General features: G+C 36.0%; 1 protein-coding gene and 1 non-coding gene across 3 annotated transcripts; both read left to right on the forward strand.

The window, feature by feature from the left end:
- The first annotated feature begins 452 nt into the window (after window positions 1-452).
- On the forward strand, window positions 453-559 carry LOC118488570. The gene has a single exon (XR_004885114.1). It is a non-coding gene; the product is annotated as a small nucleolar RNA R71 (small nucleolar RNA).
- A 4,446-nt stretch (window positions 560-5,005) lies between these two features.
- LOC110915545 (WUSCHEL-related homeobox 8) lies at window positions 5,006-8,182 on the forward strand. Of its 2 annotated transcripts, none has more exons than XM_022160262.2 (3): window positions 5,006-5,312; window positions 6,830-7,318; window positions 7,904-8,182. In XM_022160262.2, exons 1-3 carry the CDS (start codon window positions 5,165-5,167, stop codon window positions 8,008-8,010), a joined length of 744 nt encoding a protein of 247 aa, XP_022015954.1. In that variant the 5' UTR covers window positions 5,006-5,164; the 3' UTR covers window positions 8,011-8,182. The 2 variants fall into 2 exon arrangements, with proteins under 2 accessions (XP_022015954.1, XP_022015955.1); XM_022160263.2 differs by lacking the exon at window positions 7,904-8,182 and adding an exon at window positions 7,787-7,896 and having other exon boundaries at window positions 5,007-5,312.
- The last annotated feature ends 878 nt before the right edge of the window (window positions 8,183-9,060 follow it).

Below are 9,060 nucleotides of genomic sequence, written 5' to 3' on the forward strand. Positions count from 1 at the left end.
TCCAACCAAGGTTAGGGTGGTTACGCCATCCTTGGTTGTAGGTGCCCGTTGGAGGACCCGACGGCCTAGGCCTATTATCAATGTAGTTTACCGATTCTGGTTGGTCATATGTTTCTTTCATACAACTCCAATTTTCATGTGGCCCACCACACCCTTCACAAGCCATAACCGAGACTGTTTTTGTCATCTCTAATTTTTTAATTTTAGAAGAAAGGGACTCGATTTGGGCTTGTAAAGAAGTGCTTTCATCAACCTTATGGGCGCCCGGGGCAATAGATTTATTGCCTCGGGGAGTGTGCCACTGGAAATTGGTTTGAGCAATTTCCTCAATTTGATTATATATTTCATGCGGGCGGCGATTACCTAAAAGTCCCCCGGAGCTAGAGTCAAGTGTTTGTCTTGTGTGTGGCAAAAACCCATTATAGAAAGTGGATACTTGTTGCCATATCGCAAGACCGTGATGAGGACACTTTCGCAATAGCTCCTTGAACCTTTCCCAAGTTTCATATAAGGATTCCCCGTCCTCTTGTGAATATGTATTAATTTCAGTCATTAATTTAACCGTTTTAGCGGGAGGGAAATACTTATATAGAAATTTTTGGGCTAGTTCATCCCAGGTGTTTACCGATCCAGCTGGGAGGGCGTTAAGCCAAGCTTTTGCTCGGTCTTTTAGTGAAAAAGGAAACATTCAGAGGCGGATGGCGTCATTTGATGCCCCATTGATCCGAAAGGTATCACATATTTCTAAGAAATTAGTAATATGTAGATGGGGATCCTCGTCCGCAAGCCCATGGAAGGTTGCAGAGTTCTGAAGCATTTGTATCAAATGCGACCGGAGTTCGAAGTTATTGGCTTCGACATTTGGTGCATTGATAGCGGCGCAGAGATTACCCATGGTGGGTCGTAGATAATCCATGAGGGTACGTTGGTCCGCCATTGGAAGTGGGTTCCCCGAAACCTTCTCTTGGTTTTTAGCTTTCAGTCTTTTTCTGAGAAAGCGTTCGGGTTCTTCTAGAGGTTCTTTTATGTCTTTATTGGAACTGGAGCTCATACACTACGTAGAGGTGGCGTCTGGTTCCAAGTCCTGCAACAAAAACCGAAAAGAAGGTTGGTCAGAAAGTTCACCACGGCCCCGTGCTCAGTGAACACGGCCCGTGGTCGGAGTTACAGTGATTGTTTTCCGGATCCCTGTTACTGGAGAGTTGGACACGGCCCCGTGTTGCACCGACACGGCCCCGTGGTCAGCCTTCTGTAAGTCGGAAAACTAAAAACTGCCAGTAACACTGCTGGGCACGGCCCGTGCTGAGCGCTGCAGAATCTGAAAAACTAAGAAAATCCTAAAAAAATAAAAAGAAAATAAAAAAATGATTAGGCCGTTGATTCCTAACTTTCTTAAAATCCTTGTGTCCCCGACAACGGCGCCAAAAACTTGATGTGCGTTAGGTGTAATATGTATTAGGTATATATTTTAAGCCGTTTTTACACTTTTAGCCAAGTTTTAAATTTATAAAACACGATATTTACTAACACTAAACACACATATGGGCAAGTGCACCCATCGTGGACGTAGTATAGTGTTGGTAAGATACCGAGGTCGTCCAAGGACACAAGAGCTTTTAGTACCGGTTTATCCTCAACGTCTAATCAAATCAAAATGTTAGAAAAAGATTTTTAAACTAAGAAAATAAAACTAACTAAAATGCTGAAAAATAAAAAATAAAAATAAAAACAGATAGACAAGATGAATCACTTGGATCCGACTCGTGTGTTAGTGTAACCTTTGATTATTTTTGCACTTTTGCACTTGTTTAAGAGATTATCTTAGTTATTGTAGTAGACCCCTCTTTTGAAGGTGACGTTACCCTCAACCCAGTAGTTTGAGTCAGTAAGGATACAATCCTAAAAGGTCGGATTATTGAAAGATAATTAATTAAGTTATTAATGCATAATGTGGTAGGCCCCTCTTTTGAAGGCGACGTTACCCTCAGCTAAGTAGTCTGAGTCAGCAGGGATACAGTCCTAAGTAGCTGGGTTAAAGTTTTAATAGTAGTTTAACTTATGAGGGGATCAAAGAGTTTGGACCCCCGCCATCCAATACCTTTGGGTATTGAAGGAGGTCCTACTAAATTTAACCCAGGTCCTTTGCAGGATCTATACACTGAACAATGGCAAGACTCTTACCAAACTGTTCCCTTAACCCCCGACCAGGTAGCTAACATACCTCTATATAGACCGTGGAGATATGAATGGTGAAAATCTTTTATTTTATATAGACAGTAAAATAATGCCAAGACACCACGGACAAACGATAAGGAAGAATCACCTTCAACATAAGAAACTAGTAATTAAAGTCATTAATACAAAAATCAATTAAAAAGTGCAAAAGATTAAAAATAAAAAGTATTACACTAAACACTTGTCTTCACCAAGTGATGTAAGAGACTTAGGTAAACATGGCCTTTGATTGTCAAGAACTCTTACGATCAATCTTGGATCCCGAGACGACTCACACACTCTATGATGGACAATGGATGATGGTGGTGGATGATGGTGTTATGGTGGTGGTGGGTGGTGGGTGAAGTGTGAGAGAGGTGGTGTGCCAAGGGATGAGTTGAAATGGCTCCAAGCACTCCTATTTATAGGCTGAACAGAAGCCTGGGCACGGCCCCGTGTCCGCTGGGCACGGCCCCATGCCTGTCTCACACTCTCTTTCTTCATTAATTGTAATTCGCAATTACAATAAATGCGCCTGCAGCACTCTGACCACGCCCCCGTGTCCGCTGGGCACGGCCCCGTGGTGGGCAGTAGAAGCTTTTATAGGTTTGTCTTTTCTGCTGCTTCTTCGGCACGGCCCCGTGCTCGCTGAGCACGGGGCGTGTTCAGAATTCTGATTTCTTTGTTTTGCTTGGGAAGATGCTATTAGGAGGGTCGGCATATCACTTTTGTTCCTTTTCTTGTAATTATGTTGGATTTTGCTGTCTTTTTGCTTCTTTTGTTATTTTGAGCTCATTTAATCCTGAAAATGCAAAAGGAAGACAAAAGCACACTTTTTCCAACATTAGTACTAAAAAGGGTTAGTTTTAAGCCATTATTGATGTAATTTATATGTTGCATTTTGTGCACATCAGTGGGCCCCACTATCTTTCAACCAATTATGTCTTTTCTTTCTTTTTCTTTTTTTTATAATGATTTGTGTGAAACCATCACTTATGTTTTTGTGCAAGAGTGATGTATGAGAGTGGAATTGACATGACACATCATGATTGGGTGGGTGAGAATTCCCTCTATCTCATGAGGGGTGCACCCCCTTCACCCTAATAGTATGGGCTCCCTTGTAAGTCAGAAACGCTTTTGAACTTAAATTGATAATACTAAAAAACAGTGGTGGACCCAGGAATTTTTTGCTGGGGGTGCGGAATATTTTTAAAGATCTTAGACCCTAGCTATATAAAAAAATGAGTTCATAGCGAGTCGGATCAGGTCATGTAAGACGAAAGAACATCAAACTAAAATTTATATAATCATCAAAAACACGTCAAACGTCATTACAAACGTATTTAAAATTGTGCCATACACGTTTTCATTTTTTGAAATATATCCAAAACATCATCTAGAGATACTAAACACTCCATAAGTTCATTACATTCTTACTCATAATTCCTATCGCATATAAATCGCTCCATAAGTTTATAAAACAACACTAAACACCTAAACAAAATAAAACAATCATGTTCAGTTATAGTCCATAATTTTCAATTTTATTTTCAAATATTCAAGCCCCGGTATTAAATGTTTATTACTTGTAACTATTAATTTAAATAAACAAAGCTATAAATAAAACAACAAAATCATTTAACTACAAGTCTACAACAACAAAAAAAACATAAAAAAATCAAACTCTTATACGTATATATGTTCTCCTAATCATCACATAAAACAAAAAAGAAATTAATAAAGAAACCTTACTAGTTCTATATCGAAATTCTGACGTAATATGAGTCGGTCTTGCCGGAATTTTGTTTTTGTTTTTTCTGGAGAAAAACCGTCCGGTCATGAGGTGTCAAGTCGGTGGGAGGTTTTTCTTTCTTTCTTTCTTTCTTTTTTTTTTGTGGGTGAGATTTGGAATTGGAATGGGTGGATGGGTTTGGGTTATTTTATTTAGTTCAAATTTCTTTGGGTTGGGTTTGGGCTTGGGTTAATAAAAATCGATTGTAGATTGGGATTTGATTGACTTAAGTAATTAAGTGAATAACATAATAAGTGGTTAAAGAATAATTATATTAATTGTGTTATATACTTATATATTAAATAATAATCAGTGTTTAATTTTTTTTTCTATAAGTTCATAATATTATTTTTTCTAAGTGGGGTGGTTGAAAATTTTCAAAAGGTGCGATCAAAATTTCCGATAAAAAATAACACTAAAAATTATTTTTTCAAGGGGTGCGCCGCCCACCCACAGCTTGAGATGGGTACGCCCTTGCTCTAAAACCACCTATGAGCGTTAACAACGCAAAAGGACCTTGACATCTCCATGCCTCCCATACTCCCTGTCGCCACAAACACGACCCTTTCTCTTTTCAAAGTCACATATCGCTTCTAGTTTTTATTTCTTCCCCTCTCACAATACCTTGCTTCTTCTCATATTGACAGTTCATAGTTCATGACCATAGACACCATTGCAGGCGCTCTTATGAAGTCATATATGCCTAGACCTTTAACTATATTACACAATAGCAATTTTTTTTTTTTTTTTTTTGAACGGCATACACAATAGCAATTACATTACATATGGTTAAACCATGCCGTTTTCATATAAATATTTGAACATTAAATAAGTATATTTCCCAAAATAAGTTTGATTTGATCTATATTTCAACAAGATTTCAGAGAAGATAAATACCTAAGGTACCCAAAAATAATAGTAGCTACAAGGCAAGAAATACATGCAAAATATTATATAAAAAAAACATATGCACACACCAACCAAGGTCCAAGAAGAGCATTATGTCTTTGTCTTTATTGTCCGCCATTTTCTTTCTTTTTCTTCACTTTTAGTTTTCCTCATCCTCCATACTTTTTCTTTAAGTTTCAACTTCTTCTACTCCACTCTCTGTTTCACATATCAATAATCTGAATATATTGAAAACACAGAGGAGGAGTTATGGACCAAGATGATCGGAATATGTTTGTCAAAGTAATGACTGATGAACAAATGGAAGTTCTTCGCAAACAAATCGCCATTTATGCCACCATTTGTCAACAGCTTGTTGATTTGCATAAATCGCTTACTTCTAATCATGATCTTGCAGGTTGCTCTCTCTCTCTCTCCCTTTTATTCACTTATTAATTCTTCTGGTGGGTTGGTGGGTTGATTGCTTAGTTGAAGTTCTTGATTAATGCACCTGGATCATCCCTAATAATTTATTTAAGTAGTTTTAATTGTTGTTTGATAAACTAAACTGATGAAATGATTGGGAGACAAAAAATCAAATACAAATAACTTGTGCAAAACGTACGAACCAAAGATTTTCCTGAAAAAATGCGGTGACATTTTTCGTAATTATTGGTAATTATCAAAATTACTATACAAATGATCTTGTAGAGTAATTTTGATCTTGTAGAGTAATGCTGTAAAATGTTCTTGTAAAGTAATTTTGATCTTGTAAGGTAATTATCAAAATTACTCTACAAGTGAATAAAAATTACTCTGCAAGTTTATCAAAATTACTCTAAAATTACTCTACAAATTACAAATGACCCTGTAGAGTAATTTTGATCTTTTAGAATAATTTTGTAAAATGTTTTTATAGTGTAATTTTTGCATTTAGTTATGGGGTTTAGTTTTTAGCATTTAGTTTTTTTTTTTTTTTTTTTTTTGTGGGGGGGGGGGGGGGAGGTTTGGAGGGTTTTTTTGGTGAGGTATAGTTTTTTGATTAAAATTACTCTACAAAGGACATTTTACAAAATTAATCTACAAGATCAAAATTACTCTATAAGATCAAAATTACTCTATATGATAATTTGTAGAGTAATTTTGATAATTACCATACGAGCAAATAATTACGAAAACGCTACCGTGTTTTTTTTTTTTTTTTTACTTTTTTATGCTATTCTTAAGCTTAGTACGTTAAAATTATTTGTATGAGAACTTTACTCATATGATTGGGGTAGGTTTGGTCAAAATAAAATAGGATTCTTTTAAAGGTTTGATGTTTTATAGTTTGAAACTCGCAATGTAAACCTATCCACTGATAAGGTACATCTATAATTATATTTATAAATTAGCTTTCAAACTCGTTTATTACACGGACTACTGAATATCGAAAAAAATATAAATCGTAAATTTATATATTATTTTTATATTAGTGATACCCCTTGTTATATAAAATAGTTAAACAAAATGAAAAGTTAGATTTTTAGCTATTAATTTTTTAAGTTTTCACCTCGAATCACTATAATCTATCTTATTATTTACCGTTATAAACGGTTACAATAATTTAATACAAAATAATCCTTTTTAAAAACTTATCGATTTTTTTTTTAAACAAGCAAAACGAACCGTCAAACCTTTACGACACTTCGGCCAGCCCAACCAACCCGAAAACCTTAGAACCGTAGTTATCGATTCGGCCCAAAAATTTTCGTCAACACCGGCCTAATGGTTACGAAAGTGAAACCACAGGGACTGAAATCGCAATTTTTAAACTAATGGACTGAAATAGTGATTTTTGACAAACCACAGGGACGAAAACAGTAATTAACTCGTAGAAGAAATTAATGTTTTGATTTATTCCCTGAAAATATAATCTTGATCATTTTTTTGCAGGAGTTAGACTAGGGAACATATACAGCGACCCATTGACCACATCCGGTTGCCACAAGTTTTCGGGCCGGCAACGGTGGACTCCGACACCAGTGCAACTTCAGATTCTCGAACGACTGTTTGATCAAGGCAACGGGACACCAAGCAAACAAAAAATCAAAGAGATCACATCTGAACTATCACAGCATGGCCAGATTTCTGAAACAAATGTTTACAACTGGTTTCAGAACCGACGGGCCCGATCCAAGAGGAAGCAACAGGTCTCTACAACAAATAATGGTGAATCTGAAGTTGAAACCGAAGTTGAGTCACCCAAACCACATCAGAATTCAGCATCAGCAGTTGATGAAAGCAACATCTGTTTTCAGAATTCCAATGTTGGTTCTGCGGATCAAAGGGCAAAAAGAGTTGAGCCCGTTTGCCCGTCTGATGCTAGCTCAAAGCCGAATGCGGGTCAGATTTCGTATTATGGTACTATGTTAGCGAATCCAAGTAAGTTTGAAAGCACAAGACATGTTTAGTCCAAAATCATGTAACCCGAACACAACATGTATAACCCGTTTAAATTAGTGAGTCAAACGGTTTGTAAAAGGGTTGGTGGGTTAAGAATATGTTTGTGGATTGTAAGTCAGTAGTAAATGGGTTAAATAGGTTGACGGGCTGTAATAAATGGTTAACGGGTCGTAAAATTGGGCTTCGTGGGTCGACCTATTTACTTAACCGTGTTAAATAGGTGAGCTTGAACACGGCCTTTAATTGTACAGGTTACTCGAAAAACAGCCCACTTATTAATAAGGTTGGACTTGGCAACCTAAAATCTGATTATCTTCGTGTGGTGTATAAATTTGCCACTCCTAATTTATTATAATTCTGATTTTAAACACGTGTTAACATGAACACGATCAGTTTAATTAAACATGTTAAACAAATTTACCCGAACACAACTTGTTTATTGAACAGATTACATGTGATCACGAAAATCTATTAAACAAGTCAACCCGAATGATAACGAACACGTCAGTAACTTTTTGACCAGTCGAACAACATTCTTAGCAGCCGGTACAACCTATAATGCAGGAATGGACCGTATAATTGGAAAGATTGAGGCTCCGGGGAGTTACCAATCATATATGCAAGGCGATCATGACAGGCTAAGTGCTAAAAACCAAACAAGATTTAGTTGAAGAATTGGCTTATTTAAGGTAAGAAATTAAGATCTAGTAGTGTCCATTCAACTTCCTTAACAATTTAATTAAGCATTCATGTCATTGTTTTTCTTCTTAAAAATTTATAATTAAGACAAGACTAAAATGTTGTGTAACTGTGTTTTGTCATAAAAGACGGGATTCATTGCAATAATGAGAATTGTTGATTTGTTAGTATCACTTAAAATGATATTAGAACCAAGATGACAATAACTTTATAGATCTCATAAATATATCTTAAGATTTTACCAGTTTTAAAAATTCCATAATGAGACAGAACATGATTAAGATAACATATATATATGCATTCAACTGATCTACAAAATACTTTTCACTTATTGAGCTTGGTCAACAAAAAATGGCTGTAAAGGTACAGTGTCACAATCAATCAATCAATCATAGATCAAGAGTAGTATATATTACTTTACTTTACTAGTAGAAGATGACTGAAATCATGCATCTTTTCGAGTATGAAGATATCCTGTAAATTCATTTCATTTCTCACATGTATGATAACTCATGTTAAAATTAGTAAGCAACAAGCCTTTTCTTTATATCCCTCTGTGTGACGACTCATCCCATGAAATATTATTTGTTTGATAGAAAGGAGAGGATCTCTTGGATAAATATTTGTCTAACTGGTTAATATTGTATCCATATATAATGTTTAGTTATTATAGTCCTAAAATGATCCACTTCGTTTGTTGAACATGTTTTTTGGTGAAGATTAAAGCCAACTCATCTATCAGTTTTAAAATAATCCATTTTTTTTCACCTGTAAGCAAACTCCATTGAACCATAGGTATACAAAAACCAACAAGTATCTTGATTATGGAGAGGACTTAAACCACTTAGGTGTGACAAGTTAAGTGTGATCAACGAGCCAAGACACAACATAGGATAATATCAAATGACAGAAGCAAACACTAATAATCAGGCTACTAAGTTGACTGTTCAAGGCAACTAGGCCTTCCAACAACAGATACTAAGTTGACTATTCAAGGCAACTAGGCCTTCCAACAACAGATC

Source organism: Helianthus annuus, chromosome 16, assembly GCF_002127325.2.
Source record: "Helianthus annuus cultivar XRQ/B chromosome 16, HanXRQr2.0-SUNRISE, whole genome shotgun sequence".
In the NCBI taxonomy this organism is placed as follows: domain Eukaryota; kingdom Viridiplantae; phylum Streptophyta; class Magnoliopsida; order Asterales; family Asteraceae; genus Helianthus; species Helianthus annuus.